This window comes from Canis lupus, chromosome 3, assembly GCF_048164855.1.
Source record: "Canis lupus baileyi chromosome 3, mCanLup2.hap1, whole genome shotgun sequence".
In the NCBI taxonomy this organism is placed as follows: Eukaryota; Metazoa; Chordata; class Mammalia; order Carnivora; family Canidae; genus Canis; species Canis lupus.
In genome coordinates, this window is record NC_132840.1 from 70,379,311 (window position 1) to 70,407,066 (window position 27,756).

The 27,756-nt window shown below is 36.6% G+C and overlaps 1 protein-coding gene and 1 long non-coding RNA gene across 25 annotated transcripts in view; one reads left to right on the plus strand and one right to left on the minus strand.

Annotated features, from left to right (window-relative positions):
- Positions 1 to 2,360: 2,360 nt before the first annotated feature.
- Positions 2,361 to 27,756, plus strand: part of LOC140631002 (uncharacterized) — a 39,963-nt gene continuing 14,567 nt past the window's right edge. Inside the window, exons 1-2 of the long non-coding RNA XR_012028655.1 lie at positions 2,361 to 2,534; positions 16,498 to 16,633. This is a non-coding gene — a long non-coding RNA (uncharacterized lncRNA). The remainder of the gene's footprint in view (positions 2,535 to 16,497; positions 16,634 to 27,756) is intronic.
- The window catches only part of NXPE4 (neurexophilin and PC-esterase domain family member 4), a 49,019-nt gene continuing 44,402 nt past the window's right edge, over positions 23,140 to 27,756 (minus strand). For 23 of the 24 annotated variants that reach the window (XM_072822084.1, XM_072822089.1, XM_072822092.1 and 20 more), the window contains 2 exons: positions 26,891 to 27,097; positions 23,140 to 23,995 (listed from right to left, as the gene is read on the minus strand). In XM_072822084.1, coding sequence (XP_072678185.1) covers positions 23,460 to 23,995; positions 26,891 to 27,097 — 743 coding nt within the window. In that variant the 3' untranslated portion in view covers positions 23,140 to 23,459. The remainder of the gene's footprint in view (positions 23,996 to 26,890; positions 27,098 to 27,756) is intronic. The other variant, XM_072822108.1, reaches the window with a different exon arrangement.

Below are 27,756 nucleotides of genomic sequence, written 5' to 3' on the forward strand. Positions count from 1 at the left end.
TTGACCACACATAACACTCCTTTTGCAAAATTATTTTTCCACAACACTCATACAATTTTTTTTAGATCTGTTTATATTTTTTCTTATTTTGTTTCCTTTTTCTAATTCTGGAAAAACCAATAATTTTACTTGCCTTACCTGTTTTTCATGAGCAGTTGCTTCCTTTCACCCTTATTATTTCTAAGTAGTTTTAGTTACATATATTGGTTAGCATTCTTAACCCTTAAAATTCTTAATTTCTAGTGAAAACTAAGAAATAAGCAGTTGTGGACTATTACACTAGCATTCAATGGACTGGCAAATTTATGCATTTTATAATTTCTAGAAATATATTCTTCCTTATAGTAATTTTTTTTAACATGTTTGTTAACAGACCCAAATATCTTTAGTTCTTCTGTAGAAGGAAGTCAAAGTAGATAAATCTATGTTCTGTGATGTTTCAATATTTTGTTATATATGGAAATAATCTAGATATTTAATGAATATCTGTCATTTAATTTATCTCTGTATAACTTTAAGGCTTCAAGTTACTAAAAAGATTTGGAAACTATTTTTAAGTAGACATACTATAAAACAATTATTGTTGAAAAGTTCATTTATAAACTTTATTTTACTTGCATATATTTACTTGTTCTTAGCAATTATGTTTACATTACTGTTTCATGAGACATTAAACAGCTAATCACCATGTTATTTTTACTGCTGATATATTCTGTAACAGAGGTAACATGAGTTAATTTAAGTTTTAGTAAACCTAGATAGAATTTGTATGTCTGCATTGTATTTAATGCTAATAATGCTAAAGACATGACTGTTTTAAATAAACTGACAAACTAGCCTTTATTTATTGAAGATTATCCTAGATCACATGAACTTGAAAAACATTTGGGTAGTTTCTATATTCTTGAGAGTATATTTAAGCCAATCAAATAGAGTGCTTCACAAAGAATTTTGCAATATTATCCAGAGGTTACAAAAGTCACATCCATATAACATAAATACATACCTATGTGATACCTATGTGTGTGTAATAGACATACAAATATACAGAAAGATACAAACATAAATCATAGCGTTTGTTTTAAAGTTTTAGCCATGAGACAGGTGTGATAATGTAAAACTCACTAGTTTATTAAAAAAAAGTTGGATCCAAATTATGTTTCTGGCAGATGGAATAAGTTCAGGTTAATTGCCCAGATGGCTTAAACTTTTCACTATATGTGTTGAAGATCTTTAAGATTTTTATTTGCTTAGTTTCCAAATAGCTTTTCCTTTCCTTTTTTCCTTCTGATAAAAATTACTTCTCTGAAGTCTTCATTTCAAAGAGTTGGCCCTTATTTCTGAGAGAAAACAGGGTAGAATATTTATATCTCAAAGGCACATAAAAAAGAATGAAAGCTCCTCCAAGAAGGATTTTTGTTTCCTAAGCCCAGAATTTTTACAATATCTACAAGCCTTTTGAGATAAATGGGGGAGATTTGCAGACTGGTAAAAAGGATAGGTAGGCTTTTTCTGTTCTGTAAAGACTCAACTTGTAAGACAAGTTGTACAAGTTGTCCTCAATTTTTAGGACAGTTATTTTTAATTCCTCAAAGAATTGGGTTGCAACCTGAATGATAAGATGGAAATCAAAAGATTCCTATGTTCTAGATTTGGAGCTGTTTGTCTTGGGAATGTTTTAGTAAGTCCTCCCACAAAGGTTTCAGAATATTTTTCTTTCCCTCTGGGGACATAGTTTTATCTTAGCTTAGGGGAGAAGGTCTTTTAAAAAGTTCCTCTCAGGCTCTATCAGCTGCCAAGTTGACCAACTTTTAACCACAAAGCTACTTAAGAGAAATCCTTTCAAATATCTTGCCAGGTTTCTGCAAGGACAAACAGTAAATATTCCTGGCAGTATTAAACAACTTCATAGACACAAGAGCTGTCCCCAAAAGGGTGCAAAATATACTAGTCTCCCAAGACCTAAGATAATCAAAAGACAGACAATTCCTCTAAGAGATGCAACAGTTGGTAGGACCCTCGCAGCAATTGGAGTACAACTCACACCTCTGTCCAGGAATATCTAGCTGGCAGTAGGGCGTGACTCACATTTCTTTCCAGCCATATTTATAGAGCCTTCAACCTGATGGTTGTCAAGCCAAGTTCTCAGGACACAAAATGAGATAAACAAGAAGGCAATAGCTTTCTCTGAAGAGAAAATATATACAACTAATGGGTACCAAAAAAACAAATTCATAAGTCACAACTCAAGATCTAATTCTTACCTTTTTTTTTTTTTATTTTTTATTTTTTACTAGCAAATCCGAATTTGGAAAAGAAGTGATAATGTGAAAACTTACCTTTTTCTCTCAATCAGGCACCGTAGGGAGAGATCTAGGAAAGTTGACTTTGATAAGAATTACCCTTTGCGAGCTTCGGCCAATTTTCCCAGGATCCCATCTGCAAGATCTGGAGGGAGTAGGATGTCTTGGAAGGTGTCATTCTGGTCACAAGAAACTTAAAAGAGAAAAGATAACTTTCATCTACCCTTTATGGTGAGTGCTTCCCTGAGACTCTTCTTTTCCTAGAGTACCTTATTTTTTTTTTAAAGATTTTAAAATTTATTTATTCATGAGAGAGACACACACAGAGAGGCAGAGACATAGGCAGAGGCAGAAGCAGGCTCCCCATGGGGAGCCCGATATGGGACTTGATCCCAGGACTCTGGGATCACGACCTGAGTTGAAGGTAGATGCTCAACCACTCAGGTACCCTAGGCAGGGTATCTAAATCTAGTTTATCTAGGGTAAATTGTTCTCCTTTGTGGCCACTGCAATTTGAAATTATTTTGATAAGGTTAACCTGTTTGTTCAGCCTTAAAACAAAATTTTAGTCACCTAAAAGCTCACACTAGGCCCAGTCCAGTTTAAGTTGTATGCAGTCCAGACCCAGACCAAGTTCATTTTCTAAGTCAGAGCCAGTCCAACTCTGGCCAGTTTCTGGAACCAGTCTGGAGAAAGAAATTCTTTTTTTTTTTTTTTTTCAATTTATTTATTATTTATGATAGTCACACACACACAGAGAGAGGCAGAGACACAGGCAGAGGGAGAAGCAGGCTCCATGCACCGGGAGCCTGACATGGGATTCGATCGTGGGTCTCCAGGATCGCGCCCTGGGCCAAAGGCAGGCGCCAAACCGCTGCGCCACCCAGGGATCCCGAGAAAGAAATTCTTTTTTTTTTTTTTTTTTTTTGGTGTTTGAAGTCAGTTTATTTATTTTTTTTACTTTATAAATAAATCATATTTTAATCACCTGGCTTTGTTCAATCCACAAAAATCACACTCACAGCTTTTTCTAGTCTGTCTTTCCTAACCATGTGACCTGATGATTTTTTGGAACCCTTCATGTTTTGAGAAGAACACCGAGAAAGAAATTCTTAAATAAAGTCTGAAAGCTTAGAACAAAAAAATGGCAGAACTAGGATGAGAAAAAGACTTACCTACAACCTTCCAAGGCAAGAAAGCAGTGAGTTCAAGGTTTTGCTTGGTTTCTCATTGCTTCTGAGGGCTGTCAGGGGTCTCATTCAGTTCCCTCTTCTGATACTAAAACTATTAAAGGTAAACTGAGGTATATTAAATATTTGAGAGTTTGAGCAAATATTAATCTGAACCTGGCAGGAAGAGCTATAAAATGAAAAACTTTTATAGGTAGAAAGGAGTAAGAACAGGAAGTTACTATACGAAGCTAAAAAAGAAGGTTGGTTTTTGCAAGGTTACTTTTCTTTCAGGGATGGCAAGTGTCTATTAGGCAGATTACCTAATAGTTCTGATCAGGTGAGTACTAATTGAATCATTTAAGATTCCATTTCTGGGAGAGCCGAAACTGTAGGTCTTGGTCTTGTGACATTGGACTTAGCATAAATGACTCCATTTTGGGCCCATTGTCTTTTTTGTTGTTATTGGAGTTTGTTTTTGTTTTTTAGAAGAGAGAGGGAAGGAGAGGAGAGGAGAGGGGAGGGCAGGAGAGGAGAGGAAGGGGAAGAGGAGGTGGGAATCTTAAGCAGGCTCAATGCCCAGCACAGAGCTCCATGTGGGGCTCAGTCCCAGAACTCTGAGATGAAATCAAGGCCTGAGCTGAAAGCAAGAGTCAGATGCTTAGCTGACTGAGCCACCCAGGTGCCCTTTTATTTTTGATGTTATTTAAAAAGAACCCTACTGCTAGATAATTTCATTGATTCCCAAATGGATGTCTCACTCAGATTCTACTTCTAAAGCTGAGCTCTGCATGTGCAAATTTCTGCAGAATGTCCCCACCTGGAAATCCTCGCACTTACCAGCAGAGGTACACTAGCTCATACTACCTTGTGAAAGCTTATTGGGCTCATCCTTTCCCAACTTCTTGTGCCATGATATCATCTTGGTAGCTTGAAAGTGGCCATGATGGGTAGATTTACATGATGGGAATCAGCAAATGCTCCAAATAGATTTTTCTCCTACCCCTTACTCCTCAGAGGGATGCTTTATCAGTACCCTATTGCTCACAGAAATCTCAGTCAACTTGTCCAGTGGAATGTTTTCTATTCTGCTTCTTCCTCTCTCTCTCTCTCTCTTTGTAAATGGTATTCACTAATCAGAAAACTGGCCATTGTCTTTGACTTATTTAATTCCCTTATGTTTATATTCAGTTATTTTCAGACATGACTGAGTCAATGTGCAGAGACCATACTTGTCGCTTTCATTACTAATAACAGAGATGTAGCTCAGTAGTGGAATGTTTATCTTAGGCTTGTATGTCTAATGCCCTATCACAGTGCCTATGAAAGAAACTTGAATATGCTACCCCAAAATTTGACTCTTTGGCATAAAAATTATTTTGAGTTGCAGGCAAGTAAGAAACAGTAAATACAAATTAACCCCCCCACCAAAAAAAAACCCAACCCAACCCTCATTTTATTGGCCATAGACTTTTTAGCCCAGAGATGGCACCAGAGGAATCTGCAAACAAAACCTGTTAAACTAACCCTTATTTACCTCAATTAGGAATTTAAGGAAGTTATCTAGCTAAGGAAGATAAGAAGTACCTAGACCTGAGATGCCTGGGTGGGTCAATGGTTGAGCATCTGCCTTCAGCTCAGGGCATGATCCTGTGGTCCCATAATTGAGTCCTGCATCAGGCTCCCCACAGGACCCCTCTGCCTATGTGTCTATCTCTCTCATAAATAAATAAAATCTTCCAAAAAAGTACCTAGCCCAAGTTCGACTAGCACTAGCCCAAACCCCTATGTCTTTACAAATTTATTGTCTAAAAGACGTCAAAGCTTTCTGTTCTGTTTACTTCTTTGAGTGTTCATTCTCTTATGAAGACTCTCATGTACTAGTAAAAATTCAATGAAGTTTGCATGCTGTTCTGTTACTCTGTCAGTTTAATTTTTAGATCCAACCAGTGACTCAAAGAGGGTTGAGGAAAACTTTTTCTTCCCTGACACCTGAAAAACACAGTGTTTAAAAAAAATAGAAAAATCAAATCAAATCAAATCAAATCAAATCAAAACAAAACAAAACAAAAAACTCCCACAGTGTTTGTGTTTCCCAGCTTCCATTGTGTTTGGGGGTGGCCATGAGACTGAGTTGTCTGAAATGGAATACAAACAAAGGGGATGCATGCCATACTCTAGCCTTTCCCTAAGGCCATGATATACCTCCTCCATGCATTCTTTTCTCTTCTCACTTGATGCAAACTAAATAGGGCAGCAGCCTGTCTTTGACCATGGGGATGATGACGATATCCTAACAGGGGTGTTCTTAAAACTTCTTTGTAACATAGACCCCTATGGCAGTCTAATGAAGCCCTTGACCTCTTCTGCAGATATTTTTAAATCCATAAATGCATAGAATTATAACAAAAATTAATTCTGTTGAAGTACAGTTATCAACATTTTAAATAATTATTATATAGTTGTATAGCAAGTCTTTTTTTTTTTTAAAAGATTTTATTTATTTATTTGAGAGAGAGAGAGAGAGAGAGAGCGCGCGCACCAGCAGGAGGAGGGGCAGAAGGAGAGGGAGAAGCAGACTTCCTGCTAAGTTAGGCACTTGATGTGGGGCTCCATCTCAGGACCCTGAGAATCATGACCTGAAGTCAGATGCTTAACCATCTGAGCCACCCAGGTGCCCCAGCACACCAAATAGTACTGAGCAGCCAAGTCTAATATTTTACAATAATTTAAAAATGATGTTAAGTGTGAGTGATATTTCCAGATTCTGTAATAGCTGAATTGTGGTATCTGTGATTTCAATTGGTGACTGGGCCACAGGTACTGTCAATGCTATTATGATTTGTTGTCATTATTTGCAATTAAAGATATTACTAAATTTCATTTAGAATCTAGTGAACACAAGATAGTTTTTTTTTTCTATTCAAGTTTACAGACTTCCTAAATTCTGTGTATAGGGCCATTTGGGTGTCCATTGACCTAGGTTAAAACCATTGGTAGTGAATGATAGAGCTTCCATGATGGATACCTGGCTTCCCAGATGACCTCAAGGAGCAGAACCTGCCTAAACAATTACATGAGGGAGAAACAAATCCCTATCCTGTTTGAGTTATCATATTTTGGGAGTTTTTCCCCCTAGCAGTTCAACCTGCCTACACCTACTATTAAGTATTTTTTTCAATTTGCAGTCTTTTTTCCATTATTACTATTGCTACCTGGTACAGTTATTGCTGAAATATTACTTAGAAATTGTAATAGGTATTTCTTTTATGACTTTGAGATATAACTTGTATGCAATAAGAATATGTTCATTCTTTTTTTTTAAATTTTTTTTTATTTATTTATGATAGTCACACAGAGAGAAAGAGAGAGAGGCAGAGACACAGGCAGAGGGAGAAGCAGGCTCCATGCACCAGGAGCCCGATGTGGGATTCGATCCCGGGTCTCCAGGATCGCGCCCCGGGCCAAAGGCAGGCGCCAAACCGCTGCGCCACCCAGGGATCCCCGAATATGTTCATTCTAAGTGAAGTTTTCTGAGCATTAGCAAATGTATGCACTTGTGTATAATTTAGAGAAAGACAAATACATGATTTCACTCATATGTGAAATATAAATAACAAAACCAACATAGGAGAAGGGAAGGAAAAAAATAAGATCAATCCACAATGAGATACCACCTTACACCTGTCAGAATTGCTAATTGCAAATTGAAAAGATACTTAATAGTAGGTGTAGGCAGGTTGAACTGCTAGGGGGGAAAAACTCCCAAAATATGATAACTCAAACAGGATAGGGATTTGTTTCTCCCTCATGTAATTGTTTGGGCAGGTTCTGCTCCTTGAGGTCATCTGGGAAGCCAGGTATCCATCATGGAAGCTCTATCATTCACTACCAATGGTTTTAACCTAACCAGAATTGCTAGTATCAAGTGTTGGTAAGAAATAAGAAGTCTTGGAGGATGTGGAGAAAAAGGAAACCTCATACACTGTTGGAGGGAATGTAAATTGGTACAGCCACTCTATAAAACAGTATGGAGATTCCTTAAAACTGAAAATTCCTTAAAATTCCTTAAAAATGAAAATACCATGTGATTTAATAATTCTGCTACTGAGTATTTACTTTAGGAAAATGAAAATATGAATTCAAAAGGATATATGCACTGCTATATTTATTGCAGCATTATCTACAATAGCCAAAATATGGAAGCAACCAAAGCATCCATTGATAGATGAATGGATAAAGATATGGTACACACACAGAATGGATTATTATTTAAACCATAAAAAAGAATGAGATCTGGCCATTCATGACAACATGGTTAGACATAGAGGGTATTATGCTAAGTGTAATAAGTCAAACAGAGAAAGACAAATACCATGTATTTGCACTTAAATGTGAAATCCAAAAAACAAAGCAAGTGAACAAAAGAAACAGAATTATAAATACAGAGGAGAAATTGTGGTTACCAGAAGGGAGGAGAATGGGGGGATGTGTGAAATAGATGAATGGGTTTATAAATTCCAGTTATAAAACAAATAGATCACAGAGATGTAGAGTACAGCACGGGGACTATCAATAACGTAGTAACTTCATATGGTGACAGTTATTGTGGGGAGCACTCTGTAATGACATGATTGAAACACTGTGTTGTACCTGTGAAACTAATATAATATTGTATATCATGTATACTTCAGCGAAAGAGGAAACTATATCCTAAAAAGGTGTTTGCTAAGTGTTTAAAGGAAGTTGAATTAATGGAAATTGAATTGTCATAGGCCTTTTTTCTGATTATTGAGGTGGTTATATGATTTCTCTCTTTTATCTTTAAATGTTTTCTAGAGCTAAACACCCTACCTTGCTCACTTAAACCCAACTGGGCCATAATATATATTGCATTTTTATACATAAGTCTGTTGTACCCTTAGTGAGTATACCACAAATATAATAAAGTTTGAAAATAATATGGTAGCAGGTTTTTTTTCTCCCTGAAGTTGTGTATACCTATGTCCTAATCCAAGCAATCCAATTTGAGTATATCAGATGACTTTTCAGTCAGGTTCATAAAAGTATTACTTTCAAAATTTTATTTTTTTATTTCAGTTTCCTATATATGTGTAATTGCAGGGAATTAGATGGACTTTAATATGTATTACTATCAAATGGTTAAGAAGTATGTCTAATGTGAGACACCTTACAGCAGTCAGAAGCGATTTATGACATTTACATACAACATGGAGGGTTGCTCAACACATTGCTAAGTGAAGGAAAAAATAGGAGTATTTAGCATAAAACTATTTATGTAAATTAAAAATATATACACAAAATACAGTATAAGGATACTCGCATATTCAAAGACATAAATCAAAAAGATCTTCCTGCTTTTTAGCTTTATGACACATCCTGCTTCCCACCTGGGATGGCTTGCCTGGTACCAATCCAAACTTGATAGGCAGTCAGTCCCCAGCTTAGAGCCCATCTCTACAGAAATCTCTCCCGCATTCCAAATTCCTGTGACATATATATACATTTTTCCACCCAATCAATGTCATACATGAAACAAGGCAAAAAATATTATCATCTGTAAGCAGGTATTTTTGACATTTTCTTTCTCCAACTAGATATTAGGTTGAGTGACTGTATATATGCTCATTCCCCATGGAGAACTGGGTACTTTGGATCATTGGTTATTAGAAAAATATTTTATTTTCATGCCATGTCAGGACAACTAGCCTGTCCTTGTCAAGAAGAGAGGCTCTTGCAATCATTTTTGTTTACTACATTTTTCTTTTGAACTTTCCCCTTTTTTCTTCCTTTCTCTTACTTGAAAAAAAGATGTTTGGCATGAACACAGACTTTCTAATTCCCTTTGCTTTGCTTTTTCCTCTCCCCTACTCATCACAGGCAAGATTGAAGATAGTGAAATCTCTAGTTTTGCTTACTCACCTGTTTTAATGACTTCTTCATCTGAGTAGATGGAAAAGTACCTGAGTTCTTAACTCTCTCTTGTAGCTGTACGAAACTTATTTTTCTTGTCCCTGTAGACATTTATTTTCATCTATCTGTATTCACTGTCACTTGGTTTATGATTAACCCAGAGCATAAGTTTGAAGAGGCAAGAAAGAATAGTGCAATTGGATGGTGATAGAATTTCCTAGGCTCTGCTAACTGGGTGTGTCCCAGAAAATCACCCAGAAAATCTTTGAGATTCCTGTATCTCTTCCCATATGTTACCAGAAATCCTTGGAATAGAAATTTCTTAGTTTTAAGACACATAAGTCCTGTGGTCATAGTGTAAAAATACCCCAGTGGCTCCACTATTTGGGTAGACATTGCTCTGAAAACTTGGGGTCTGAAGATAACTCTACTTAAGAGGACACATTGTTGGTGAACACCAGGCAAAGAAATGGTGGGTGGTTGAGAGATTTCTACCACTTTGAAAAGGATATAATAAAACAGGAAGGATTATTTGCTCTGTAGGACAGAAAAAGGTGGTGCAATTCATATCTCTGCTGAGGGGGCTCTTCCTTCTTCCCTGCTTCAGACCCTTCCCCATCTAACAGCATCAGTTTTAGCATGTGGCTGCTACTTTAGCTCTGAAACAAAACTCCAACTTCATCTGTCTTTTTATGCCTGGATGCCTAAGCCCTATGCCAATTCCTAAGATTTGGTTTTGAAGATCACGAGTGACATATTCAGCAAACAGCCCTGGCACAAAGCCTCTTACCATATCTGTGCTGAAAGACAAGTTATTTACTTATTTCTAAAACTGTCAGCTACCATGACTTTTGAGACTATAAAAATCTGCATAAATGTCATGGTAATTGAAACTGTCTAGAATGCTTCAAATGCTTACTCTCAATTCCTATATATATCTTGATGAGGACCAGTAAAACCAGCCAATGGACTGGCACATGGACTATATGTGCATGTCTTTGGACCGTACTTTGAGAAGCACTGCTGTAAAGGTAAGGCTATGTAAGAAAACTGGTGGTAGAAATATCCTATAGGACAGGAGATTACAGTAGAAAATCTTCACAAGGGAGCATGAAAACACAGGTAGGGTTTATTTGCGCATTCTGATATCACCATATTCCTTTTACATGTTATAGGCCTTTGGTCTAGAGAAAGTATTGATAAATTCGGGTATGTGCATAATGAAATAAATCATTGTATGATACAATTTACATAATACATTAATTCACTCATTTATTCACCCAATATTTATGTCTATAATGTTTTAGGTGCTAGTGATTTAAACATGAATTATAAAACATTATCCTTGATCTTAAGAATTTCATAATTTAGTTGTCCCAAAATTATAATCTTTATAGAATTAACAAACTTATTCCTAGAACATCCCATCCTGCCCAGAGATTTATTTGCCTTCTCAGCCACAATATTCCTGTGTCTAGACATTCCCTAGGGACAATCTGCCCTTCTGGTGACTCACCTTTTAGGTGTCAGATCCATGGAGATGTACTTGATGTTCTTGATTCAGGAATAAGGTCTAAGGAGAAAAAGCTGTTAGAGAATTTTTTAAAAAGTCATTATGTTCTTCCAAGGGTTCGTTATTTTAGGTTAAACTAGATATCACAGCATCCCTTTTGTTTATATTTGCTATTTTCCCATTCTTTGATTTTCAACCTGATTTGTGTCATTAGGTCTTAGATGTATCTTTTGAACAGCTTAAAGAGGGACTTAATTTTTTTAAATTCTCATTTGTAAATCACTGCTATTTAACATTAAGGAAAATTTGGTCCACTTAAAGTTACTGTGATTATGGATATATTTGAATTTATTTCTCTCATCTGCTTTGCTTTTTATTTACCATATTCTCCCTTCTTTCCTGTCCTCTTACTAGAATTATGTGTTTTTTAAAAAATATACTTTAAGAGCATTTTAAGATTCAAAAAACTGATTGGAAAGTTTTTCTAATTCTCCATTCCCTCCACCCCCACCCCACCTTCACAGTCTCTCCTTTCAATATCATGGAGGGGTGCACTTGTTATGATCAAGGAACTTACATTGACACATCATTAGCACCCAAGTCCATATTTGATGTTAAGTTCATTTTGGGTATCATACATTCTATGGGTTTTGACAAGTGACAATGACATGTACTTACAATTGTACTATCATGAAAAATAGTTTCACTGCCTTAAAAATCTCCTGTGCTTCACCTATTCATTCCTTCCTCCTCCCTAACTTCTAGTAACCACTGATTTTTTTTGCTGTCTCATTATGCCTTTTCCAGAATGTCATATAGTTGGAATCATATATGTAGTCTTTTCAGATGGGCTTCTTTCATGTATCAATATTATGCATTTAAGGTTACTCTGTGTCTTGCCATGGTTTGATAGCTCACTTCTTTTTAGTTCTGAGTAAAATTGTGTTGTCTTGTTGTACTTTAGTTTATCCACTCACCTACTGAAGGACATCTTGGTTGCTTCCAATTTTTGGCAATTATGAATAAAGCTACTACATGCATCCATGTGCAGGATTTTGTGTGGACATGGGTTTTCAGATCATTTGGGGGAAATATCAAGGAGCATAATTGCTGGGTCATATGGTAAGAAGATGTTTAGTTTTCTAAGAAACTACTGAACTATTTTCCAAAGTGGTTGTTACCATCTGACCAGCAATGAATGAAAGTTCCTGTTGCTCCACATCCTGTCCAACATTTGGTATAGTCAATGTTTTGAATTTTGGTCGTTCTAATAGTATGTTGTGATATCTCATTCTCGTTATAATTTTCAATTTCTTAATAACATAGGAGGTTGAGCATCTTTGCATATGCTTATTTTCCATTTGTATATCTTTGATGAGGCAAATGTTCATGTCTTTTGCCCATTTTTTTGAGTTGTTTTCTTATTGTTGAATTTTAAGAATTATTTATATATTTTGGATAATAGTCTTATCATATCATATCATCATGTCATGTCATAGCATATGTCTTTTGCAAATATCTTTTGTCACTCTGGTTTGTCTTCTTATATTTTGATGATTACATTTTTCTCCTTTTCCTCTCTTTATAAGCTTTGGAAGTTTAATTGTGTGTATGTGTGTGTATGCACATATGTATATTCAGTTAATGAATTTAAACATTTAATATGCATATTTAACAAAACTTAAAATTTATCTTTATCTTTTGCTGTTCCCTTTATGCAAAGAAACACTTGGCTCCCATGATCTCCTGTATTACATTATTTTATCTACTATTTATTTAAATTTTGTTTTTAATTCTTCTAATTATTCAATATTACAATTGTCTAATAGGTTTATTCAAAGAACAAATGTTTTTAACATGCTTACCAAGTGCCATTGTTCACTGTATGGAAAAAAAAAAACTCTACCCATTTTGTCATTGCCTTACTATGATCGGTTTCTAGGTATACAACTCATAATGTTGAGATAAGGATTAACTTAATACATGACAACATTTAGAACAGTGCCTTGCACTAAAAGTTCAGATTCACAGGAAGTTGCAAAGAGAATACAGAGAGCTCCTCTGTGCCCTTCTTCCAGTTTTCTCCAATGGTTGCAATTTACATAACTATAGATAAGATCAAAATCAGGAATTTGACATTGGTACAATGCATGCTTATAGTTCTCTAACATGCTATCCCATATATAAATTTGTATAACTACCATTACAACCAGGATACAGAATTATTCCATCACCACAAAGATCTTCATTTATCCCTTTGTAATCACACCACCCTGCTCTCCCACTATTACTAACTTCTGGTGACCATTAACCTATTCTGCCTATAATTTTGTCATTACACAGATTTTACATAAATGAAATTATACCATATGTGATGCTTTGAGATTGGCTTTTCCACTTAGCATATAGTGTAGAGATCCATCCAAGCTTTTGCATATGCTAACAATTTGCTCCTTTGTATCGCTGATAGCATTCCATTGTTTGCATGATCATTTGCCTACTGAGGAGCATTTAATTATTTCCAAGTTTGGCGTATAGCAAATAATGCCGCTATGAACAATTGTATACAGATTCTTGCGTGAACATAACATTTACTTTCTCTAGGATAAATGTCCAGGAGGGTAATTCCTGGGTTGCATATTAAGTGCAGGCTTAGTTTTTTATTTTAACCTGAACTGTCTTTTGATTAGGAATTTTAGTTTTATATATAATAAATAACTGATAACATGCAGACTACCTTCTACCATATTATTTTGTAAATCCAATTTCCAGGTCTTGGTTTCTTTTTTCTCATTTCATTTTTTAATAAAATGTATTTCCTTTGTTACATATTTTTCCTCTTCTGGTTTAAAATTAGATATTTCTTTGTGAGTTGCTCTTAATTAAAAAGAACAGTAAGCTTAAATTTCTATTTTAAAAGATGCATCTAGAATTTGTTAGCATGTAAAATTTTTCTATTGCTACACTGTTCTCACTCAAACCAGTATTAATTTGGTAGAGTTTCCATAACAAAATTCTACAGACTGAGTGGTATAAACCACATAAATCTATTTTCTCACAGTTCTGGAGGCTATAAATCCAAGGTCAAAATGTTGGCAAGTTTGGCGTCTTCTGAGGTCCCTCTTCTTGGTTTGGAATTGGTCTCCTTCTTGTGTTCTCACATGGCCTTTCCTCTGTGCATGTGCCTCCCTGGTGTCTCTTCTCTTTTTCTTATGAGGACAGCAGTTTTACTGGATTAAGGTCCTACATAAAAGGCCTAATCTTAACCTTTTTAAAGACCTCATTTTTAAATATGAAATTATATTCTGAAGTACTGGGGGCTGGGACTTCAACATACAAATTTGGGTGGGACAGTTTAGTACATAACACATGTTATTATCATCTGGAATCTCAGTGTTTATATGTTCACATCCTGGCTCTATCACCTACTAGCTCTGTGACAAATGGCAAGTTATTCAATTTTTCTGTGCCTCAATATCATCAGTTATCAGGTGTATAGTACATAGGATTGTTAGGAAAATGAAATGAATTAATACATGTATAATACTTAGAACAATGTTTTGCACTTAGTTTAAGCTCAGCAATTATCAGCTACTACCATCACCACCTGTACTACTATTCTTTATGCTTAAGGGTAAGTTTTACATATTATATATTAGCTCACAATTATAACAATATTGTTGTGTTTCTAGTTTCTTCAATAACCTTACTTCTAAAATCTACTCCTATATACAAAATTGATTTATCTTGTTATACATTCTTTAGTGCTTTCAGAGAAGGCCAACATAACATTGAACAGGTTTTTGTTTTGCCTCCACAAATAGTTAAGTTTATGTAGTATAGGACCATAAGATGAAAAATATTTATCTCATAGCTTTGAAAGCACTATTCTATTTTCTTCTTGAATCTAATGTGCCTGATGAAATATCAGATATCATAGTTAATATCCTTCTGGAACTTTTTAAAATTTTCTTTTCGTCCTTGATCTTATGAAATTTATGCAAATCCTTTTTATCTTGGTTGGCACTTTTAATGGCTCATGACCCTTTAAATCTGGGAACTAATACCTGCTAACTTTCCTTTCACAATTTTGATCTCATTTTCCTTCTATTCTATATTCTGGAGGAATCCTTAATATTTCATCTTACACTGTGTATTGTTTTCATTTTGATTTTCAGTGTATCCCTCTAGTTTTTTCTTTACTCCACCTATCACACATTCAATTTAGCAAACATCTAGCTAACTCTAAGTATGGTTGCAACATCTTCTCATGTCACTCCAGAAATGAATTAGATTTTAAGTTCTGTATAACTTACTGCTTCTTTGATGTGCAAATTTCTTCTCGTTGTGCTCGATACCTTTTCTTTCAAGTATTCACCATTTTCAAATGATTGGTAAGTTTTGGGGATGCATTTATCTTTAAATTTGAGACTCACTACTGACCCACTTGCAGAGATGTATTTTGTCGTGCTTCATTTTATTGTGCTTTGAAGATATTGCATTTTTGTTTTGTTTTACAAAGTAATGGTTTGTACCAACCCTCCATCTAGCAATCTATTGATGCCATCTTTTTCAGCATCAATTGCTTACTTTGTGTCTGTCACATTTTGGTAATTCTTGCAATATTTAAAACTTTTTCATGATCATATTTATTATGGTAATCCATGATCAGTGTTACGATTCATTGGAAAATTAGCAATAAGTTATTTTTAAATTAAGGTATGCACATCTTTTTTTTTTTTTAGATATAATGGTATTGCACACTTAAGAGACTACAATCTTCTCAGGGGTCTCTCCTGATTCTGTCATATGAAACTTTTGTGGCAGTCCAGCCCTGAATTCATTTTGGACTGGAGTTTTCTAGTTAATCTTATCCCTTCTGATATTAGTCTTTGGATTTTCTCACACTCTGTTTTGTTGAAGGAAATTCTTTTCTGGTGTGATAATGAAGTTTTATAAATCTCCTTCCAGGCATTTCTGTGGACTTATTTTAGAGGGAAGGATACAGTGTGTGCCAAGTCCACCATTTTGAATAAATTCCATAGCTTTTCTCATTTATCATCAGCTTCCTACCTTCTACTGTTAATATATTGTGTAAAACTCCTTTATACTGTGAGTCACTTGTTTTATCTTTTATCACTAGATAGTGATAAATAAAAGCTTTAGAATCTTTGACAGTTTTTAACTTTCTACTCATCTGTAGGCAGATTTTCATTATCCATAAAGTAGGATATTAACAGTACAAACCTCTTAGAGTATGTGAGGATTAAGTGTAAAAACATATGCAGGCACTTGGTAGTTTCTTTAATCCGTTTCTTTCACTATTTGTTTCCAGAGAAATATGTAAAATAAAACTGTTCAGTTTCCACACAAACTCTTTGTGTCCACCTTTACTTATTTCAAAAAGACTCATAGCAAAAAACAGAAATAATATGATTTCAACTATTGCCCATCAGGGTATCCAGAAAGTATTTTTTTGGGTATCAATCACAGATCCTAGGACTATTTAATTCTAATTTTCTATGGTTTATAATGACTTTTACAACTGCATCTGAAATCTCTATTTATTACTCTCTAGGGGCAAGTTGACCTTACAGAAACACATTACCCAGGACTCTTCCAGTTGTAGTTTCCAACTCATGCTAGTAATTTCCATGGCAGCTAAAGGAAAAACCAAAAGGAAACTGAATGACTCATCTTGGGAGTCAAATAAGGTAAGCCAATTCTCTAAGCCTTTAGGTTCTGCTGTCCTCTTTCCTTGGATCCATTCTCAGACTGATCCTCTTCACACTGTAGTCCCAAGAAGCTTACGTCATAATGGTCTTCAGTGTTCAAGATCTCTCAATGAGAGATTCAGAATTTATAGGTCATAGAAAAACCCCAGCAAAAAATAACAATTCTGATAGACTCTGCTTGGACCAATCACTTATGCAGGCAGTAGAACACTTTCATAGATGAGGAGGATCCAAAGAGACGCAGAACCACATGGTTGACAGTTCCAGTAGTATGATATAAAGTGGATAAGTTGCAGTTCTCTAGGAAAAGAGGGGTTCTGTTATTAGAAGGGAACATTGGCCAGGACAGAAACAATGCTCAGTACAGAAGGCAAAATAGTTGAAGGTAGGTAAGAGAGGGAGTCATTTTTCCTGCCATTAATACTTTATCTCTAGGGAAGAGTTTTTTTAAATGATCTTATTTATTCACGAGAAACACACAGAGAGAGGCAGAGACAGGTAGAGGGAGAAGCAGGCTACCTCAAGGGAGCCTGATGCAGGACTCCATCCAGGACTCTGGGATCACAACCTGAGCCGAAGGCAGATCCCTAACCACTAAGCCACCCAGGTGCCCCTCTAGGGAAGTTTTATCTGAAAGTTTGCTTTATCCTCATGAGTCATCTAAATTACTTAATCACTCATTCATTCATTTAGTCCCAATCATGTATTGCATACCTGCAGTTGCAGACTTGGAAATAACGGGGAATCCAAGGATGATCTCTCAGCTCTAAAGATCTGGGACTATTTATAGGTGATAAAGATATATTCCCTGCTCTCATGAAATATGTAATTTACTTTCAGTGTTACCTATGTTATCAGACACATATAATTATTTCTACTACAATAGAACATTATAGCCCTATGAAAATAGTGCCATGGGTGCACAGAAGAGGGAGTGGTTGAGTATGCCTATATAGATCTGGGACTTGAAGGAGAACAGATCTCTTTAATTAGAGAATGCTATGAAAGGTTTTCTTTCCATTAAAAAGGAACAGCTTAGACAATGGATTTAAGACAGGAATATATAGTCAATATGATCCTTACCTAGTTTTGGAAGTGGGAAACCCATCAAAGGGACACTTTTAGAGCCAAACTTAGTGTGAGATATAGAAGTTTAGGTAATGCTGGCATACTCCTAGTTTCATTTCTAAGTTATTTCTATACAAGTTTATCTCTTTAGTTGGATTATAAATACTTTCTGGTCAGAGACCAAATCTAATTCTTCCTTGTTTTTCTAAGTGTGCCAAACCCTTTCCAGGAGCCACTTGGATCAATATCATTCTTCATGTTCCAAAAAGAGTAAATCTTTCCTGGCAACACAAAGATACAACTATTAATATGTCCATACTCTATGTTCTCTTTTAAAGCTTCAGTCATCAATAGGTAATAATGAAAAATGCAATCTTTGTCCATAAACTTTTGATTTCTGAGCCACAACATGAAAATATTTTGTGATACATATCTCATGGGCTTTGGCAGACTCGATGAATCTTGGAGTCTTTCTGTAATATCATGGATATGTTCTCCTGAAAGAGAACACGTCTTTACTACATGCCATGCCATTCTATTCATAAAATAGCTCTGTAATTCCAAATAGGTGACTGTTAGTCACTGTTGTATCCAGCTTTCTCCCTGGCAAATGTAAGAGGAGTCTTTATTTTATTCAACACGTACAGATTGAACCAATACATTCTGGGCATTTTCTATATACTGTAGACAAAACATCTAGTGAGCAACACAAGACTCTTATAGTTAGGGAGCTTAGAATATAGCATTGAGTAGAGCAGGTAAAAATCAGATGTAAAACTAACTTAATGAGATCATCTTGAATAGTGATATACAGTTGCATAAAAAGGGAACATAATAATTAGCTAATAGATGGAGGACCTGCATCTAGATTGTGTGGCCAGGAAGAATTACCTTTTAGGAGACATTTGCTCTGAGGCTGGATTTAGAATCTACTGAAAGATTTTTATCTAAGGGTGTGAAATAATTTGATATGTATTTTCAAAAGAACAATCTAGCAGCTGTGTAGAGAATGCTTTATAGAGGTTTCAAGATTATAAGCAGAAAGACCAGTTGTTGCCTAACTCCAGGAGAGAGATAGTATAGTCTGAACCAGGATGGAGCAACTGAAGTAGAAAAGAAGAGACAGATTGTCTACATAGAACAAATTATGGCAGGACTTGGAAATGAGAGGAATGGATGAATAAAGGATACTTTTTGACTACTGTGTGGATCTTGCTAACATTTCTTTTTTTTAAACTTGGAGACTAGGGACAAATATGTTTTGGAATATAAATCAAGAATTGTACTTTGATCATGGTGAGTTTGAGATACCTCCTAGATAGGGAAATAGAGAATTAAGTAGGCAATTAGATATGCAATTCCTAAATACAATACAGAGACCAAAGTTGAAGACAAATTTAGAAGTCATTAAAACTATAGGCAGTATTTAAACCAGAGGGTAGAAACCATTCAGAATGAGACTATAGAGCAAAAAGGTGAGTAGGATTGAACCCCAGGGTATTCCAAATTTAGAGGCCAAGTAGGGGAGGTAGAATTGTCAAAGGAGAGGGGGAGGAACTTTCTAGACAGGCAAGAGGAAAACATAGAGTCATGTTACACAAAGGAAAGTGAGGGTCTGAACGAAGAAGACGTATTCAACTTAAATGACACCAAGGGGCTGAATTGGATGAACACAGACAAGGGGCCATCATATTTGATGACACAAAGGTGAGCTTAACAGGAGAAGTGGATAGCATAAGCCAACTTGGAATGTATTGTAACAAAGAATAGGAGGCAATGGGGAGAGTAAATATAGAATCACATTTTCAAGAAGGTTTTGTTCAAAGGGGAGAAGATGTGTGACAGTAATTGAAGAGAAATGTAATACCAGGGATCTATAGGGTTTTTTTAACACATAGGTTTTAAAATTTTTGTTCCTGTTTTTAGAGATGTAAAATATTAGAGCATGGTCTTGTTTTCTAAGGAAATGACCCAGTAAAAGAGTAAGCTGATGACTGTAACAGTTATCAACTTATTGTCTCTCAGCTCCAAACTTACCCTTCAATATATTCTCTGCAATAATGGACAGAATGCTATTAAGCTTCTCTCCTGCACATTGTTAAACGTTCTCAGTAGAGGGTGATGAAGGGACATTGTAGGAAGCATCATCTATGCTGACATTTTCAGTGGCTTTGCAGTGGGTTGGTAGTGTGGATACTGGGCCATCTGATGGAGCTCTTTCCCAGTCTTGTTCCCAGGACCTGTCCATCATTTTATGACCTTGCAGACTTGTCCTGGACTAATGATAATCTTCCCTGGCCTTTGCTACCCAGAAAATGACACCACAAAACTTCCTGCTGATGAAGGCCTCCTGCTTGCATGGGCACCCATTCCTTTGGCAGGTCTCCTGCAGAGTCCCCACCTGCTCTGCATGCCCATGCCCCTGCTGGCCAATCATCTGCACTCTGCCCACACCCACACAGGGTGTTTTTTGCTTGCTCAGCAACTGCACACTGGGCATGGCCTGGACCAACAGCAACCTCTGCTACTTTCACCAACAAGGTCTGACCCTCTGCCTTGGGAAGGCCCCTTCCAAGTTGCTCCCTCCTTGAATTTCCTCCCTCTACCCTAAGGGTACCATGTGGTTTCCTTACATATTATAATCTCTCCTTTATCAAGGGTTTACTATTTCTCTATTCAAGACTTCTTGGGTTTAGTTCATGGTGTGGTTTCTACCTTTTTTTTAATTATTATTATTCATGAGAAAGAGAGGGGGAGAGGGGGAGGGGGAAGAGAAGGGAGGGAGTGAGGGGGAGAGAGAGAGAAAGAGAGAGAGAGAGAGAGACAGACAGACAGACAGGCAGAGAGAGAAGCAGCTCCATGCAGGGAGCCCCACGTGGAACTCAATCCCAGGTCTCTAGGATCAGGCCCTGGACTGAAGGCGGTGCTAAACCGTTGAGCCACCTGGGCTGCCCCTGGTTTCTACCTTCTAATTGGATCCAGATGATACGGCCACAAGAGAGATTATAACTGCAGGAATTTAGCACTAGCTGCTACTTAGAATATGCCAGTTTTTAAAGCATTTTCCTTGGCCATATCTTCATATATGTAATTAAAAAACTCTCACCTTCTTGGTTTCTTCTCAGTATATATTTAACATCCTTGCCTCTTTATAATGGTTTTCCTTGAAAATATTTACCTCTTTGTTTCTTTTAGGAGTATTTATCCATCTGTAAGAATCTGTCCTGCCCAAAAGGCTGGGTGCCAGACATTTTCACCTTTTACTCCTGTTAGAAGACCAAATTGCATTTGCTGCGTACATAGTTGGCAATTATCTCAGATAGGAAATGGCCACACCAAATGTCGAGACAAAGCAAGAGTTACCTCTATATTTATGATGATTTAGTTTTTGGAAGAACCAGAAGCACTAATCTCCGAGAGCTATCCTGAATGTATTATCCTATCTGGGCTTACACTTTCTCTTAGGATTTATACATTACAAACTTATTTCCCTTTCTTTACTTAAATCTCCAGGTCACATTCTAATAGGTAGTCTCTGTTCTAAAATTACAGCCCTCTGTGTGTCTTTTTAAAAAATCTGCCCCTCGAATAAGACCTCTAATGCCCCTTATTCATTCTCACTACAGCCGAAAAGTGGTCATGGAAAGTCACTTTACTAACAGAGAACAACACATGCTGTGCCAGGTTTCCATGGTTTCACAACTCTTGTTCATTCTGACCTTAACAACTGCAACAGTCTACGGTGATGCCCTGGTTCAGGGAACCTGCTCCTTCTCTTTTCTCATCCCTTAACTGCCTTCCCACTATAATTATAAAATTCAGGGGATCCCTGGGTGGCGCAGTGGTTTAGCGCCTGCCTTTGGCCCAGGGCCCGATCCTGGAGACCCTGGATCGAGTCCCACGTCGGGCTCCCAGTGTATGGAGCCTGCTTCTCCCTCTGCCTTTGTCTCTGCCCCCCCCCCCCTCTCTCTCTCTGTGTGACTATCATTAAAAAAAAAAAAAAAAAAATTCAAACTCCTTGCCATAGGCTACAAAGGCCATACATAATCTGGCCCCTGCCTTTGTCTCTAACTTCTTCCTCCATATTGCTTGCATTGACAATACTCCAGGCATAATGATCTCCTCTTCCTTATATAAATCAAGCTCCATCATGTCTCAGGGGGTTGATAGTTGTCATTTTTTTTCTGTTCCATCTTTCCCTCTTGGATACCTCCTTTCCACTAGTAGTTTGATTTCACTTGAAATGCCTTCCTCTCTGAGATGCCTTCTCCACTATCTTTGTTACCTCCATCACCAGCATGCTACCACTGTCCATTACATACTTTGTTGACACTACTTTAGTAGGTTGGAATTATTTTCTATCTTTTTTATTGCAGTGTAAATTTTTTTTATGGCAGAGAATTCATGTGCCTTTTTGACCACTTTATCTCTAAAGAGTAGAACAGTTCCTGGCATATGATAATATTTTTTGACCATCTGAATGTTTACTGGGCTTTGAACCATGAACCATGATTCATGGGCAAATAAGTAGAAAATTTATTATCCCTTACCCAGAGGAACCTGGATAAATAGATTGTTTTTATTATAATTGTTCTTGCCTAGAAATACCAAGAGTAGGTCAGAGGCCCAGTGGTATCTGGGACATGGTTTAGAGTGAAAAATTAAGGAAGAATATGATGCCAAATTGTTTTATAATAATTATGTTGTACCTTTCAACTGAAATTCTATCAATCATTCTTTTTTGGCCAAATTTTGGGAAGGTCTGTTAAAATGCAAGAGAGAGAGATTAAAATGTTGATTACAGAAACCAGTGTTGTTGATTATCTACATCATGGGTTTCCAACATGTTTCATCACAAGCTCTCCCACAAGTCCAACACACCTGTAGGTTAGCATGGCTGACAGTCTGGCTGAAATGGTATAACAGAACCTGCACCCTACCCACCAGGCACCTCTTCTAAGTCCTGTCCATTCAGGAAGTACCTGAAGTACCACCTAGAGCACCCAGATCTGCACAGATCAAGGTTTGAAAAACCATAAGTTTTAAACTGACTCCTTTATTTGGGAAATAGGCCCATAGAACTGAAGTGCTTTATCCAAAATTGTAAAATTACTGTCAACAAAAGGACTGAAGCTCAGCTTCCTAAACTCTAGGGAACTGTGTTTTTACCTGTGTTGTTCTATATTCCTGGAAGATAAATTCTATCAAATTAAATTAGCTCCTAGCAGTTGGAGTTCTTATAGGGAGAGAAAAGTCAGAGGTTTTCAGTATCCAGGGGGCCTTGCTTAGAATTCTGTTGCTCCTCTAGGACTCTAGGCATGGAGAATTGCCTTTCAGGACTTCTCTTGCCACTTGGATGTCATCTTGAGCTTGTCTTTAGCAGCAGAAACAAGAAAAATGAGACCATTATCTCCAAATATTTTTACATGACTTTATTGCACTGGATTTCCATGAATCAGAGACAACTTTTAACCATTAGGTGTCCTGACTTCCCATTTGTGAAGAGTGGCATGACTCTGATCAAGAAGTATGGTCCTTTTTCATGGGTATTTTCAATTTTTATTCTTAAGTAGAAGCCCAATTAGAAGTTATTTATTTGTTAAATTGGTTGTTTATTGATTAGCAATGGTGCAGATCTCATGCTAATTGGGAGTTCAGAGCCAAACACAAGATCTGGCATGACTGCAAACACTTTATAAATATTTTTAATCAAGTGAATGAATTTCAGAGGTGTTATCTAGCAAATATAGTTTAATAATATATTAACTTCATTTCTGACTACAGATTGAGGTGGATGCACACTCTTTGTGCCATATGCAATTGTTATATCCCAGGCATCAATGAGGCCCACATTAAGATCTTGAAAAATTTCCTTAAGGGCAAGATACTGGACATAACCATGAAAGTCACTAAATCTTTCCACATCACCATGCATCTCCCTGATGTTTTCTGCCTTGATAATAACCATAGTGTCTGGGCTTCTCAGAAGAAGACGCTGAACAGCTTTGTGGACATTGAGGGCCCTTCGGATAAAAACATCAATGGGGAAGGGCCTGAAATGCTGGCCCAGAGAAATAACAATGACAGTGTTTTTTTCTCCTCCAGTTCTGTCAATGACTCGGGCAATGTATTCAATTTCTTTCACTGAATAGGTCAATGATCCAATCAGAGGGTAACCATGTTTTTGCCACTGGATGTTGATATTCTTGTCCAAATCCACAGCAAGCTGGTGTTGAAATTTTCCCGATTCATGCAGATCCACTGACTTCAGCGCTGATGACAAGTAGGCAATCCCAAAATAGAAGAAGTATAAAGTTATAAAGATCTAAAGACAGAAGAAAAGTTTTGGTGTTTATAATCAGATAAGTTAATCATGCATAACTGATTTTATTATAGGTTTAAATGAAGGAATAGCTTTGAAAATTATTTTAACAATCCAAAGTGTTATACAGGTAAGAGGTTATATATGTTCATTTGTAGAACCATGCAGAAGCAAACTGATTGGGGATGTAAGCACTGCAGTAACTTCATGGGAGCATGATGTAGTTAATTTTTTAGGTATTATATTTGTACATTTCGTGAGCTGTAGATTAAGCTTGAGGCTAGAGAAAGTACTTATGTCTTTACATTAAAAAAACAAGTAAACTTATTTCTCCAAATACTCAGAGTTTCCATAAGACTGGAATTATATTCTATACTTTTGTGTTTCCTTTACATATGCTTAGAATAGTACTGAGCATCTCATCTATAATAGTATTACTATTCACTTGTGAAGGTCTTCATAGTTTACAAAGCATTTATTTGGATATATTCATTCGCCTCAAGGCATGTTCCTTCCTCCCTACACAAACAGACACAGACACACTGTAGTCCTTCTTATCCACTGAGGATACATTCCAAGACCCCTGGTGGATGCCTGAGACTGCAGATAGCACTGAACCCTATATATACCATGTTTTTTTCCTGTACATATATACCTATGATAAAGTTGAATTTATAAATTAGGCACAGTAAAAGATTAACAACAATGAAAATAAAATAGAACAATTATAACAATATACTGCAATAAAGTTATGCAAATGTGATCTCTCTCAAAATGTCTTGCTGTACTGGACTCCTCCTTTTTCTGTGATGACGTGAGATGATAAAATGCCTATGTGATGAGATGAAGTGAGGTGGATGATGTAGGCATCACAACATAGCCTTAGGCTACTATTGACCTCACAATATGTCAGGAGGATGATCTGCTTCCAGACTGCAGTTGACAGCAAGTAGCTCAAACTGTAGAAAATGAAACCAACTCCTGGGTATATACACACATACACACACACATACATGCAGACACATTTAATTATCATATTATAGAAAATCAAGAGATGAAATGACCTGCTGAAGCTAGTAAGTGACAGAAGCTGCACCTCAATTTGAAGCTCCTCCCAACTCTCATGAAAACTGTCTACCCAACCTTAGAACCTATGAAAACATGAGTATAATACTAACAGAATAAAGCCAAGTCCTTCCATTTTTCATCCTATAAATTAGGCCTTTATCAGACTATCAGGGCCAGCTGCTTTGTAGTTAGAACTTCTGAGGAAAATATGTAGAAAAGGATTATTAATGCTTTGTAACAAGTGCCATCTTTGAAGTAAAGGGCTACATTTAGTTTTCACCCAAGGCGTTTGAAAATAAAGATACTGGAACATTAGTTGAAGGAAGATGGCAATATCATTGTCTTCGTTCTGCTTCTGACTTACTTCAACTTCCTTTTCCAAAGCATGCTATAAAATTTAACTTTTAACAAAATGTGCAACAGACGTTTTGCTACAATTTAAATGGTTAGGCAAAGAGGAGGGAACTCATTAAACTCAGACTTTCTATAACCTAAGGAATTCAGTATTGTAGAATGGAATGCTAAAGATTACCACCAGACCCTTAATCTTATAGACCAGGAAACTGAGGTCTAGAAGAATTCAGAGGTCACAACTGAAAACTCTCCCCTTTGGTGGGAATTCCACCTACTGCTTGGAGCTGAGGCCCTACCGTTCTCTTTTTTATTGGGAGGATCAGCCTACCTTCTAAAGTGCGAGATCACAAAAGTGGCAGCCATGTCAGAAAGGCTGTAATGGAGACACATAAGGTGAGCTATTACCAGTAATGACAGCCAGGAGCCAGGACCCGGGACCCAGCAGGCAGGCAGGCAGGCACCTCATTTTCCAGTTAAGAGTGCTAAGGTCTACTAGTGAATTCTGAATTATAATTGGTGTATCCTTGGTTTAGTAAATAGAGCAACTGGACTAGGATTCTAGCCACTGGATTCCAGCCCCAATTTGGACATGGGATAACAGTCACAGTAGCTCTTGTTCACTGGGCACTATGTGTCTTGCAATGTACTAAGTATTTTATAACCATTATCTCATTGGGTCTTCATAACAACCATCAGATAGTATTATTATTTGTAGTTGATGGATGAGAAAAATAAGGCACCAAAAATAAGTAACACACCAAAAGTCATAGCTTCTGAGTGGCACAGCCTAAGTACATTAGACAACACAGCCTATACTTTTAAGTATTATTTCTAACTGGTGCTAAGTCATTGCCTTGCTCCTGGAAGTTTTCTTTTCAAGTAATGATAACAGGGATGATAGCTTACACCAAAGAGGACCTACCTATGTAACAATTCTAAATGCATTGTATATATTACTTCATTCTACCAGGTGGGTTATTTTTTCATGTTTATTTTATAGATGAAGAAGCTGAGAAGGACAACGGTTATATAACTTGCCCAAGGTTACCCAGGTAGAACATGAAGAAGCCAGATTTTGCTCTGAGATCATCTAGGATCTAGAATCTACATCCTTAATCATTATGCCAACTGTAGAAAATGGGCAATGTAGTATCTTACATTATTTTCAGCTCTGTCAATGATTTTCTGGGCATGCTGGGTACATACTCAGGTACACATTGGGATACAGATATAATAAATCTTTTCTACACATGCTCCTTCCAGTCAGATTAATGTATTCTTTTAAAAGAAAGACAATGATGTCTTGAAAAGTTTTAGTGTGTTGTGATTAAGAGATATGAAGAAGAGGCATTTCCTATTGCTCCCTTGAAATAAAAAGTAAATTTCTGAAAGGGATATGAATAATGGCTTAGACTGAGGCATACTGTTGATACTGTTTTTGAAATATTCCATCCACTGGCGGACTGTGGAATCTCCCATTAGATACACGAATTTTCCTGTTAGGCATTCTTTCATTTTGATCGGAGCCAAACTACAGGAGACAGGATTCCATGTCTCTTTCCAGACATGTCCACCAGGGATTGTGGATGTCATTCCAAACTTGCATTTCTTTTTCACTGGAACAGTTTTTCCTGCCAAAGAATCAGCAAGATAAGATCTAAAATATCACACATGCATCAGTATTTATTAAGAACCTACTATCTTTTCTAAGTATCCTTTTAATGGGTCATGAGGGAGGTGAAAAAGCCTATTGAAGCATAATCATCTTAATGTAATAGTTATTTTTAGCAAAATTTTTCTCTGATATGAATATTCTAAATTATGCCCATTAATGTTTATTATAGAGAACATATTTTCTCTACCCACTCCCCACAAAGAACTCTCTTGGTAAAATTTAAATATTTGCTTTCCTATGGAAGTAAAGTTATCAATTCTTGCTTAGTAATAAAAACCCAATTATTTTATCATTTTAAGCCTACTTTACCTCCAAGTTTGTCCACTCTGTCACAGTGTCTTAAATGACATCAGCAAACTAAATTCTTTGAATAGAGGGTCCAGGATGGCAGCATAGGAAGATCCTGAACCTACCCCCTCCCATGGACACACCGAATCTACCACTACATATACAACAATTCCCCCTGAATAACTGAGGTCCTATTGAACAGCTGCTTCACAACAAATGATAGAGGGACTGCATAGAGAAAGGTAAAAAGATGGAGGCATGGTAACCAGGGGAGCCCTGTCCTCAACACAGCAACCTGCATTAGGGAGGGATATCATGCAGAGGACC